Source organism: Enoplosus armatus, chromosome 7 (assembly GCF_043641665.1).
Source record: "Enoplosus armatus isolate fEnoArm2 chromosome 7, fEnoArm2.hap1, whole genome shotgun sequence".
Lineage (NCBI taxonomy): Eukaryota > Metazoa > Chordata > Actinopteri > Centrarchiformes > Enoplosidae > Enoplosus > Enoplosus armatus.
In genome coordinates, this window is record NC_092186.1 from 9,761,548 (window position 1) to 9,775,130 (window position 13,583).

The following is a 13,583-nucleotide window of genomic DNA, read 5'->3' on the forward strand; positions in this document are numbered from 1 at the left end:
TTGGAGACAGGTGTGGAGGCGTGGCGTCGACGCCTCAACGTGCAGGTGAGTTTCGCGACGTCATCACGCGAGTGTAGCGTCACCAACAGGAAGTTGGTCCACCTCATAAATAAATCCACCGCCCAGTTTTGGTTGCGATAAGAGACATTGGCAGACTGTAGTAAAATTGAGTGAACAAATTGAGTGTTTCTCAGGTGTTTTGTGTCACAATTCATGTATTTTATGTTGTTTTGCTTTGAAAACAAGGTCAGCCTAAATTTTACAAATGTAAAACTGATAACTTGAACTTTATTCTTATATTAAAAGGAAAAATGCTCTAAATTATGTGTTGCAAGTTTATTTCACGCACAGACCCGCCCAAAGAAAAAGTTATGACATGTTCAAAGTTAAGATGTTTCTCTGACCGAGTCCTTTGACTCTCCAGCAAGAAATATTAGTAACAGTCCTTTACACGGGGGATCTGGGTTATAGGCTCCTGGGTCTGTATGCGGTAGGCGTGTTCAGTAATTCATCCATGGCTGTGTGACATTCATCACATGATGCCCACGTCTAATGTGACACTGCAGCACATCAGATAATTGTGTTCATATTACGTGTGAAGTTGAAGTTAGGGTTAGGGGCTGCTGAGTACAGATGTTTGTAGAGTAACAGTTCAGGCTTCACTTTTTATTTCTGCTCTATTTCATCTCTTCACTTCCATTTTCTTGAGGATACTTGCTTAAATAAACGTCACACATGCTGCCTCTTCCTACATGATCCCACTGTAAACCTCCAGGAGTTATGACAAAAGGACTTTTCCTAAACTGGGTGCGGAAAAATGGGACAACCCAGATGAACAAAAGACTCTGTTTCAGCAATCTTCAAGTTTTTATTTGTTTACAAAGTTAAGATTGCAATTTCATATAGTCCTTCCTTAAATGAGTAGAAAACCTTTTTAAAGAATTAGTCGAAAGGCACAAATTTTACAATATATACATTTGGATCTAAATTATAAATATATAGAAAACAAAAGCACAACCCAGAATAAAAGTGCTGAACACAGTTTCTTTTTTTTTTTTTTTTTTACAGAAAAAATAGGCTTTGTTTAAAAATACATACAATCAGTAGCATGTTTTTTTCATTTTTTGTTAGCAATAAATTATTTGAGAGTGATAACATTGATAACATATAATATGCAAACGGGTGGAGAAGAGAGATGGTTACAGTATACACAGAGCTATCCATCAAAGATCAGAAATGCTCAGCTTGCAACGCTCAATCATGACCAACAAGAGGACAGTAACTTGATTATGCCATTCTTAGTGCAAAATGATAATAAAATGATAAAAGGCCTAACTACACTAATAAAAAAAAAAGAAGCTTTTTCTTCCTAAAAATGCGGTCCATATCCCTCAAATGCATAAAGCTTTATTTGTGTGACTATAAAACACAAACTCGAAGGCAAATCTTTTGCAGACTGATGTCTCGGAATGTGCCTGATGTGGAATATTAAAAGCAAAATTAATGAGGGTACGAGGAAAACATGCTATAGCAAGATGCTGCAAATTAAAACAAAGAAGCGTTAACAAGAATCTGAGATACTGCGAGTCAGTCTAAACCTAAACATCTGTTACACTGAGGGAGGGGTGAAGGCTTGGACAGATCAATTGCACATTTCAGTATAACCCAGGTGCCAATCGACTCAGAAATCTGTCGTAAGACGAAGTAAATGTCCAACGACTGCAAGACAAATAAAAAGAAAAAGAGTGTTCCTGAAAAAGAAACAGCCTTTGATCTTTGCCCTAAGAAGGCATAAACATGTAGAATCACTAACATTTTCACAAGGACAAACAACAAACCCATCACATTAAGTCTAAAACATAAATACAGCAAGAGTCACAGCACAGTTAAGAAAAAAAAAAATAGCACATGTATTGGTTAGTTTCACCACTGTTAGAGGGGGAAATGATATATTTCTGCTAACGCCCCGTCGTTACACCTCCTGTAGGTTTCTTCCTGAGATTGATAAAAGTTCTGATGTCGTAGAGCCAGTAACTTTAGGGGGTGTCTGTGGAACACTTTGGTATCTCTCTGCAAACTGAAGGCCTGGCGAAGGTCTACGAGTTGGAGAAACAATTCTACTTGAGAAAAGCAAAACTGAATTGAGCAGAAATGAATCCAGACACTGTACAGCAGTACAGAACAGTGCAATCTTATTTGGTGGCAGGTTATAATAGAATTTGTTTTATAGTAATATCTTGAAAACTAGAAACTTCCCTGACCAAACATTTTGTTGACTATTCTAATAAGCAGGATAACATGTCTAAAATCTAAAATATCCCTTAAATATAAATAACAATAACTTTAATAATAACGATGACTAAAACATCAAGAACGCATTGCGCTCAAACCCATGAAAACTTACTATACAAAAAGGTGGTATGCATTTCAGAATCTGTCCAACTAAAAGACCATGAAGCACAACAGAAAGAAGAAGATTCATACCATGCAAAGGTAACCACAAAGCTTTGCCTGTTGAGCGTAAACAGTACTTAGGCATTTATGTTTCATAACAAATGTAGAATATGGTTTTATTGCTTTTTAAAAATCACTTGAACTTATCCCGGCATTTTGTCATGAACCAACTACAGTGCATCCTTTTTCACACAAAGATGGCCAGATCTCACAGGTTTTTTTTAAAATATGTACTATCAGACACAGCGAACATGACGAGTCTACACACGTTTCAAATGTTTTTATAGCCTTGACGCCTGAAATGGAAATGTGTCTCAGACTCGCTATTATCGAACACGATTATCAAAGTGAAGCTTTAGATAAAAACAACAGGATTTTCTTTTCAGACCTCCAGACAATAAAAACTTGAAATTCATTTGTATCCACTGTAATTAAAGACTTAAAAAACATTTTTTTTTCATATCTATGTTGGTCAAAACGACACAAACCCCCCAAAACAACAACAACAACAACGCACGCGAGACTTTCCTGAGAAATTCAAAATCAAACCAGGAGTCACATCACTAAATGTTATCGTCAGTTTAAAAAAAAAAGAAGAAAAAAAAGGGTGATAAAAGTTTTGGACACAATTTCTTATCCATGCTTCTCAATAATCTGTGCCATACTGACTTCGTATCAACAGGGACAGAAGGACACAGTTAAAAGGACAAGTCAGGTAACCAGACAAGCACATACAGGCTTAATGGAGGCTTCTTCCTGAAACCCACCACCAGCAACGACGACTGACTGACTGAGGGGGCTAAAAGTTAAATACAAATATACCATATTTAAATTAAAACCAATGCTCAAGAGTACAAATCTATACATTAGGCTACATGGATTTTTAAAGACTGCATTTATAGATTTCTCCAAAGGCACTGTTTGCAACAGCAGACTGCTCTTCCTCTCCCTTTTTCCTCACACTAGTGTTCATACAAGCAGGGAGAGAGACAAGAGGGAGCATGTAGAAGAAAACAAAAATGAAAACTGAGGCATTTCATGGCTAATCAGCTAAAAGATTTCATCTGGTTTTCTGTCATCTTCCAGTTCAACACTATCTTTTGTTTCATTCAAACCAAGCCTTGCATACAGCCTTGTTTTAGTCAAGACAAACGGGCCATGAAGCGCAGTAACAGTAAAGCAAAGTCGAAAAGTTGTGGTTTTAACTGGTGAAAGGCATTTAGAGCTTCCAGCAACTTCACCAATCATACCTCGTAAAATCAGCAGCGGGAGGTTTATTAAAGATCTTCCACACCTCAATGAATGAGCTTTTGTTTTGATAGCTCGTATGTTCAATAAAATACAGTTATCACATGTTTTTTTTTTACAGCTGCCTTTTCACTGTGGAGGACACACTTTGGTGCAGAAATCTGATATTGATCGAGCCCGCTATCACCTCAACGGCCTCAGGCATGTGAACGCTACAGGTGGATAGAGAGAAGGGTGAGCCGAGCGCAGGACAGGCAGTGACGTGACTATAGGCCCTGAGGGGGAGAGGGAGTAGGTCCGAGGGTGCAATCATAGACAGCAGCGAACAAGACACAATCTGCTTTAAAGGACAAAACCAAAAAGACCTAAAGAAAGACAAAGTCCAGACGAGCTGCTGCTGTTGAAGCTCTTAGTCTTGTTGCAGATACTGAATGACAGACTTGCGGTCCGCCCCGGCCTGTAGCATGCTGTTCAGAGCCTCGCGGACGTCGAGAGCGCTGCAGTTGCCGTTGGGTAAAGAGAGAGAGTCCGACTGGGGGAGGAGATAGGGCGAAGAGAAGCGAGAGGAAGAGTTGGAAAACAGAGAGGAGGATGAGGACGGGTTGGAGAAGAGAGAAGAGGACGACGATGTTGAGATGAGGGCGGGTGTGGGCAGGAGTCCGGTGGAGACGTGAGAAACCAGGTTGTTTGACACAGAAGAGGTGGAGGACGTGGAGGAAGAGCAGGAGGAGGTAGAGGATGAAGGGCTGGCTTTCTGTGTGGGCATCTGGGGGGACAGGGGCAAGTCAAAAAAAGCTAATAAGTCTTGGTGGTGGTTATTGGCCAGCAGGTTGTGGCTCTGCTGCTGTGCTGCCTGCAGATGTTGCTGCTGCTGCTGCTGCTGCTGCTGCTGGAGCAGAAGAGGCGGCTGTATCTGTGCAGCGTGCTGGGCATTCGGTGCATTCTGAGAGATCAGAGAGTCCAGATTAAAGTCATCTCCGAATGCTGCCGAGTGTCCCGCCAGGCTGTCCAGGTTCAGTCCGCCCTCCGTGCTGTCTGGAGAGGGGGACGGAGAGCTCACAGTCAGGTCCAAGATCTCATCCAGGGGATTCTTGGAAGACATGCTGGGAGACAGTGTGGTCTGATGGAGCGGAAGAGACGGATTCTTCAGCTGTGGAAAAGGGGGAACAAAGGCCTGGGGGTAAAACTGTGACAAATTGGAGCTGAGGCTGGGCAGAGGGCCCGGGGTGGTGGTAGAGGAATTGTTGGGCCAGCTCTTATGGGTCCTTTGCTGGGTTTGGCTAGGATTTCTCTGTAAGGACAACAGGGGTAAGTTCTGGGAGGGCTGCTGTAAAGTGGACTGGGTTTGGGCCTGCATTCTCTGCAGCTGCAGAGAGAGGCTCGCAGTTTGTGTCCTTTGTAAAGTGTTTTGGTTCAGTTTCTGTTTGAGAATCTGACTCTGGGAGAGGGACTGAGCGAGGGACTGGTTCAGCATGGGTGTCTGGTTGAACAGATTTGCCAGGAGGTGCTTGTTCTCCTGCTCCAATTTACGCTTGCGCTCCTCAGCTAGTCGCTGCTCCACAGCCTGCTGCTCCCTCTCCTTCCGTTTCCTCTTCACCTCCTCGTCCATCAGCAACAGCTCCTCGCGCACACGGGCCACGCAGTTCTCAGGGATCTTGATACCTGGGAGAGATGAGGAGGAAGGTCATGTCAGTCAGCAGTGAGGTAAATACTCAAACTTTGCCAAATTAATTGTTAACTAAAAACATTTCCAAACATAAAACATCCAAAACCAGCTCTTACTACAATGACCAGTTCGTTTAAAGGTGATATCACTGCACACGTATTAACAGCAACAGTAAACAGATTATAAAGATACATATCTACAGTGCATTTCTCTTTTACATCATTGAAAATCTGTGTGTAGTGCACAGAGGAAATAGACCAGACACTGAATCCCCCGCGAGCGTCCTTGTACTGTTGGGTTTCCATGGACGTCAAGCTGAATTGCAACATGTTCCGTTATTCTGGCCAAATAAGTGTCATTTAGCTGCAATGCAGTATTAACTGGAGTTCAGAGGAGACAAATAAGGAAAGTGAGCAACAATTTGGTTTCCTCAATTTGTCATAAAGAAGTGTCAGCACTTCTACAGCATCACGTGTTATCGTCAAAAGAACTCACTGACATCTGGCAATTCAAGTTCTTATTTCAAAGCTCTGGCCTAGAAGTCTCCTGTATCAATGTTTACAGAACATTGCTACCAGAGTGAAGTGTGAGAGATACGTGTGTACTGACCGACTTGCTTGTTGTGCTGCTTGGTTTTAAGGCGGACAATCTGCAGGATGCTGGAGCTGGTGATGTCAGACACTACATCGGATACACGCTTCCACACACGCAACAGCGCTCCACACAACATGTGGTACTGACGGAGGCGCATGCCCTGCAGACACTCCTGACCTTCTTCAATTTTCTTACATTTTCCATTCCTAGGGAAGAAAAGTCAAATATTTTACGCACGCAACAAAAGAGCCCCACAAGTTTCTTTCAAATCCCTCTTTCAGGAAAACTGTACGGCAGGTTGAGGGACTGCTCCATGCTAGCATTTTAAACACAGTTCACTGGTCATCCGGTGATGATGGCACATGTGAGACTTGCAGGTTATTTCTTCATGACTAGTTCTCAGGTGATCTGCAAATCCTTGGGAATGGCATCTGGCCTCAAAACCCCTCCTGACTGAATCCTAATAAGTACCAGCCTGATTGGATGCATTGAGCCATTAATCCCGAGGGACACTGTGGATTCCTACTTACCAGTTGGCATGGCTACACTTCTTGAAGGAGAAGGTGAACTGGTTCTCCCAGCTGTCCCTGGCCTCCTCTGGAGTCACCTGGAAAAGGAAATATACAACACCGAAATCAGCAAAGGGCTCATCATATCCACAGCTTTAAAAGTACATCTTTAACAACACACACACTTCAGCTATTAAGAGGCGTCTTTCACTTCCAACCAAGAGTTATATCATAGTTTCATCTCATTTATAATCCTTTATTGTGTCAAGGAGAAGATTACTATTGTGTTCAGTAGGCTTATGGTGAAAGGTCATTAATCATCACCCTGTTGTTCATGTAGGGAAGGGAAACGGGTTTATATTACCACATTGTTCAGCTCTGGAGTGCCTTAAACATTGCCTGGTTCAGTACTGTTCTATGGCCACAAGGGGGCATCAGACCCCATATATACACCAAGCAGCAATTGTAGATCAGTGTCAGTCCTGAAAATGTCCTGTTTGTCTTCCTTCAAACCTTCCCCATAATCAGAGAATGTGGTTTTTTTTTTTTTAATAATTGACCTATTTATTGTCATCTTGAAAAACTATAAACTCAAAACACTATGTCTGTGACAAAAATTAATGAAATTAAAAATGTTTTTTTCTCTACTGTGTGGAGACATTATTCTGTATATGGACCCCAATATACTGACAACTATTAGCCTAACTGACTCATCAACAGACAATCGAGCCAATTACCTTGCGGTAACGTTGCTGAAGGTTGTCCAGGCTCTCAGGGTGGGTCTGCTTGCCAATGTTGGGCTTGTAGACAATGAGGTTCTTGCCTCTTCCTTGCTCGGCCAGCAGCACACATGGGTGGTTACCTCGCAGCTGTGGAGAGGCCACACAGAGAGTGAATCATTTGCACCGTCTTAGGGACTAAAAACATGTTTACATCCGTTGTGTCATCACATTGCTTTTCTGTGAGGTCTGTCTTAAATAATAAATCCTAATAAATGCCTCTTACAGTAGACCTCAGGGTTAAGTTTGCTTATTATAACATGGACTCACCTTCAGGGACAGGTAGAATCCATCGTCAGGACCACTGAGCTTCAGTGACCTGTTGTAGGCCTCATCCCAGGGCATACCTCTGTCCACACTGATCTACAGGAGCAAAAAGCATCAGAGGCTAAAGCATTTGTTGTGAAAGAGGGGGAACCAAGCAGCTATGCAACCGCACACTGCAGCCCTGAATGTGAGACAGACTCTTGCATAGAACCCAAAAGAAATCCAATATATATCTAAAAACACACAGTCACACAGATACACAGCATAAGTGACTAAAACTCATCGTCTACCACATTCATGCATGTACCCGACACTCACTCTCTCTCTCTCTCTCTCTCTCTCTGTACTTGCTAAACTGGTCCTAGCTGTGCAGCATTCTCCGCGACTGCCAGCTTTGAAATGTCAAATGTAGGTTAGCCTGCAGCCGACAGCTAAAAGCAGAAGATACCAGTAATTATCCTGTTTCCACCTCCCACCAGTGTCTACATGGGCCCCTCAGCCCAGGGCTAAGCCTGTATGATCATAGTCTTACTGCTAGCAAAGTGACATCAATCAAAACTCGTATAGTGCAGAGGTAGCTACTCGAGTTACCTCTGGGAGTGCGGGTTGTGGAACAAATTTCACAGTTGTACCTGGTCTCTTTGTATGCAAAAACTGTGCACAGTGTAAAAGCCTGTCATGGAAATCTTAATGAATTCATAGTCATAGTCATTAGTCACTGTTTTGGTCTACTGGGAGCCTACAAGCCCAACTGGATTAAACTCAAAAGAGAGAGAGAGCACAAGATTTGCATTTTTTGGGCATCATGTATATTCATAGAATCACTTCTGGTTCGTAATGCTCAAGCTTTCTTGGCAGGCACAACAAAGCAGAGTTCATTCAGTTACAAGATTAAGAAGGTCACATCCTAAGGTGACATGTAATGCCTCAAGATAAGCCTACGCCCGTAAATGGTGCGTGCACTCACCAGACTGTGTCTGTTGCCCTTCTGGTGGCCGCTACATCCTACATACAGGCCCACCGAGGCGACACAATATTGCTGATCTGTTCTTGCTTTGTGCAACACGATTATTATTTTGGCTCCTTCAAAACTAGGGCTGGACATGGCAGGCTAACTCAAGATATGATACAATAATGGTATCTGCCCACAGTAATCAGAATCAGAAATACTTTATTGATCCCCGGGGGGAAATTACACAAAATTATTAAGTATGGTTAAGTAATGAGTCTCACAACACAGGTGAATCAGTGATAAACAACATATTTAAAAAAAACATCTAACAATATACTTGATGTGAGGTTATGAGGTGCCTACCTTATAGAGAACAACCTGTCCATCCTGAGGGTTTCCAACTGTCAAGAAAGTTTCCTGCTTCTCCTCATAGATTTCATCATTACCCGGGGCAAGGTCTGTCAAAGAAATAAAACCATCTTAGTTTTTAAATCAATCCAATTTAAGGTATGTTGACAATAATAGAATAATAGAAGAGAGGTACAGCAACTATTGTCAGTGTTACTGATGCATAACATTACTGATGTACTTAAAGATTAAAAATGAAGTAAGTGTGTTGTTACATAGTGTTAATCTGGTTAAAAAAAACAAAAAAAAAAACTATATATCTGTATATACATACACATATATATGTGTGTGTGTGTGTCATATTTTTTTTACCTAGGATTCCCATGTCGTATTTGCCCTCCTTCTTATCCTTCTCGATTAGGTAGTCAAAGTTGTCAGTGAAGTACTGGAAGAGATAGTTCTGCTTGTGGACCTCCAGGCCCAGGATGCGATTTAAGAACTTGGTGATGCTGCAGTCTGGGATGAAGACACAACACAGGACAGTTAAAGCAGGTGATTTAGTGTCGACACATGAACACAGAACACAGCACAGAGTTAAAGTACACTGGCATAAAACAGCCTCTTGGGTACTCTACCTTTCTCAGTACTGATGCCAAAGCGAGACTCCCTACAAAAGATGCCCACATCCATCATTCCAAGTTTCATGTCTGAAATAAAGAAAAACACAGTGGTTTTACTGATCAGTCACAGTAAACTTTGTACTGGTGAAGTTGTTCTCTGTTTCCACATGCTGACAGTCAAACCGAGCTCAAAAATACCTCTGAAGAACATGGCGTCACCCGCAGGGTAGCCTTTGGGAGGGGGCACCTTGTTCTCTATGTGGCCAAGGATTGCTTTGGTGATTTTATCTAGGGCCTTGGTACCATACTGCAAGAAAAGGGACATGTAATTAGTAAAGACAAATTCTCTCAAAAGGCTCATTCAGCAAAGTAACTGAAAGGAGGAAACATTTAAAATAGTTCCAAGTTAAAAAGAAGTATTTTTTGACACAAAGGTCAGAACATTATTTTCAGAATTTGCCTACCTTGTTCTCAAAATTGTACTTGCTCAGGTCTCTGGATTCAGTGGCTCTTCTGTCTCCATGGGTTAATGCACCCTGCAAAGTAGATTAGCAACGGTATTATGATTAGTATTAGCGGTATTAGGTTTACAGCCTTCAGAGCATCACCTCACTAATACAGACGGACACAGTGACATGGGATGAATCTGTGTTTGCTGTTGATCATCATTACACAACACATCATTATCTAATCTGACTGTGCTGCTCAGCCTTGGTGCGAGAGGGTGAACATGAATTTTTAAAACTAATGACAAAAGGATAACTACGTATATGGATACTACACAAATATTTTTGGATTATTACAACCTTATAGTAGATAATAGCAAGGACTTCTAGCCCTCTCATTCAATTTGGCCAAATACAGAAATCCTTTAAAATGATACCACTTCATGAATATTTGCCATGTTGAATCTCTACTGCAAACACTGCAGGCACCACTTTTAATTACCTGAAAATCTACAGCTATGTTTGGCAAATATATTTAGTAGGTCTTACATGACGAACCAGGGATTTAACCTGTGACAGTAGTCTCACGTGAATAGGTCAAACTCTTTTAGATGCAGGTACATTTACTCTGCATCACATTACACACACAGACACACACACCAGATAGTGTGACTTCACAGCATGGTCTCTGCCCAGGGTATCAAGAGCAAACAGACGAGGTTGAGGTGTGAAGATAAACTTTTTCTCAAGCAATAAGTGTCAGTGACGGAAGACAAAATTAGATTAAGAAACAGGGTTTATCTACGATCCCAGCCTGTGTTTGACTGTTTTCCACACTTTTAAGATTTCAAATGAACTGCAAGGGAGGTGAGGGAAAATTTAGAAGAAGCAAAGTGAAGAGTAAACCAGTCTTGTAGCCAGCTGCTCACTCTGCCCACACAGAAAAATGCCTTGAGATACCAAAACAAAGGGATGTCTTAGCCAAATATTACTTCACTGCTGATCTGGAGTCAGCCAGTTGCAAAAGGTGTTCAGCTGTTTAAGTTAGAGCGACTGTGTGCGTGTGCGCGTGTGCATTTGTGTTGTATCGGGTTCAGGCAGGCAGACGAGATGTGACCTATTCTTGATGCAGATTTACCGAACGCGGCTGGCAAACACAGGAATGACTTCTTGGAACCTCCATCCCATTGCACACTCCTTGCCCTTTTCCCAAAAGAACTGTCATGCTGTGTCACTATGGAAATAAAAGACTGCTAGTGCTGAAATGCATTGATAATTATGGAAAATAAACCTAGACTCGTAAATTATCCAGGCAAGCTGCTTTGCTTTTTCTGCTTATTCAGTTTTCCATTATTGAGCTGGAGAAGGGAAAGACCCAGAATCTCTTGAGGTTTGTGGAGACAAGTTGATGTAACTTCAAGCGAATCAACAATAAAAGAGACTCTATTGAGAGCTTCTAAAGTAGGGAATACCCCAGGAAACAGGAAGGACAGAAGGTGAAGGCAGGGTGAGGAAGCAAATGGCAAATGAGAGAACAACAATCGATAAACACAAAACACAGATCCTCTCTGTTTACAGTAGAACAATTCTTCTCACACTCCATAAGACAACAAGACGAAAAGGACTATTTTCCCGTGACACAGATTTCACTCATATAAAAAGAAAAATTACAGATACATTTTGCAAAATAAGAAGAGCAGATGCAACATACACAAACACATCTATAAGGCTATGACATTTACCAGGCTCTCTAGTCTCTTAGCCACAATGGAGGCAAAACGTCTCTCGCCAGCCAACTCTGAGATCAAGAAGATGTACTCTGGGGCTGTCACCTGATTGGACCGATGGGTACGACCTGGAAAGACAAGGAAAAGATGATAAGACAGAATTTATACAACTAAAACAGTAAGAGAGGGGAGGACTGCAGCCTGAGTCCTTAAAGCTAAAGTCATCATTTTGCAATCTCTTTATAACAAAGATGAAAGAGCACCAAAAGTCATGCTTGTGATGTTGTTGTCAAACAGATATCTAGCCACATGAATGAAATGAAAGAAAATATCATTGACAAACGAGGTCATCATTTTCACACCAACTTATCTTTGTTGAAACCAGAGATGTTGCACATAAAGTAAGTTGGTATCAACAGACAAAAAAAAATGCACTCACAGAATGGATAAATAATTAGGAACAGAAAAGTTAGAAGGGGATATTCTTGGTGACATGATACGATCTGCAACATCAAATGACAGTGACATCTGATCTTTACGCTCGGAGAATATCCCCTCTTTGAACAGGGTGTTATTCACTAAAAACCCTAAAAAATTTCCCCAAAAAGGTTTTTCTATGGAAGTCCAGGAGAATCATATGCACAATATTATCAATGGGTATGCTCCTAAATACTTGTGTTCTCAGATAACAATGGTGTGTATTCAGCATAGCTATAATACCAGGGCCAGTGTGCATTCATGTAAATCAAGTTTTTAAATATGAGAGGGGCTTATAGATGTCAGGTTAGGACTTTGAGGTTGGAGAGAATGTGCTTTTGGATTTCAGGATTGTGTCGTTTAGTTTTTTATGTTGAATGTCTTGTGTTTCTTTGAGCTTTCTTTTGTCTTCAAACATCTTGAGACTATGTTGGAAATAGGTGTCTTCACTTTTACATGCTATCCTTTGGAATCGTTGTTTTATTTTTTTCGTGTGTGTAACACTAACCTGCCAAACAAGAATTATGCTACAAGTTTCACACCAAACAGGAAGGCTGCTAATGAAAAGAATGACTTAAGCAGTTTGCAAATTACTGCAAACAATTAATTCATCCACTACTCTGTGATGGTGTGTGTGTGCGTGCAGCATACAAAAATGCTAGCTAATGGACAGAGGATGCAGAGACAGAGAGTTTATTCAACTAAATCCCTGTGCCTTGTAGCAAACTCAACTGCACCCGTTTTTGGTACAGAAGGTCAAATGTTTAGACCATACGATGTGGAATAACTGAAAGCAACCACAACCTCATATAACCAGTACTGTTTCAGTGAGACATTCTTGGCCTAAACATGAGAGAGAAAACTAGGCAGGTCTTGGAGTGACCCTCTCCTGACTTTGAAGCATCAACAACTCCTAGACATATTTCTCTTTTAATATTCCTGATACCCTTTGACCCACAGTTGCTGATCGTTTAATCAGAATCAGAAACTGTTTATTGCCAAGTAACCTACATTAAAAGGAATTTGCTGTGGTCTGATGGTGCTACATTTTTTTAACATATAACATATAATCTGACAGACAACAGGCGTATACGTAGAAAGAAGGAAACAACAGAAAGCCGACGTATTTGTGACAGTCCAGCCTGTTTCATCATGAAGTGTAGATGCAAAAAACTTACTCACTGATTAAAAAAAACAAACTTAAGCCACATATTGCACAACACTATATGATGAGTTGCAATCAATCATTTTTCAGACAAACTTTTTTGACATTTGTTGCTATAGTAACAAAGTTATAAATATGGAAGGTAATACTGACCTACATGTAAAATCCAAAAGCTTGAAAAGATCCAAGATTTTGTCTACAAAAAGTACCCCATCAATTAGATGACATGCTTCCTCTTGATTTTAATGGGAAAGAAGAAATACGTCTTTTCTTTCGTGTCCTTCTCAAGCATTTACTCCCCTTTACTTTCGAAAGGCTCATTGTAAGATTA

The 13,583-nt window shown here is 41.1% G+C and overlaps 1 protein-coding gene across 1 annotated transcript in view; it reads right to left on the reverse strand.

Annotated features, from left to right (window-relative positions):
- Positions 1–757: 757 nt before the first annotated feature.
- The window catches only part of sbno2b (strawberry notch homolog 2b), a 61,659-nt gene continuing 48,833 nt past the window's right edge, over positions 758–13,583 (reverse strand). The window contains exons 22-32 of the mRNA XM_070909084.1: positions 11,626–11,738; positions 9,902–9,973; positions 9,636–9,744; positions 9,453–9,524; positions 9,190–9,333; positions 8,833–8,927; positions 7,521–7,613; positions 7,209–7,340; positions 6,493–6,569; positions 5,978–6,168; positions 758–5,364 (exon numbers count right to left, since the gene is read on the reverse strand). Of these exons, the coding sequence (XP_070765185.1) occupies positions 4,112–5,364; positions 5,978–6,168; positions 6,493–6,569; positions 7,209–7,340; positions 7,521–7,613; positions 8,833–8,927; positions 9,190–9,333; positions 9,453–9,524; positions 9,636–9,744; positions 9,902–9,973; positions 11,626–11,738 (2,351 nt within the window). The 3' untranslated portion in view covers positions 758–4,111. The remainder of the gene's footprint in view (positions 5,365–5,977; positions 6,169–6,492; positions 6,570–7,208; positions 7,341–7,520; positions 7,614–8,832; positions 8,928–9,189; positions 9,334–9,452; positions 9,525–9,635; positions 9,745–9,901; positions 9,974–11,625; positions 11,739–13,583) is intronic.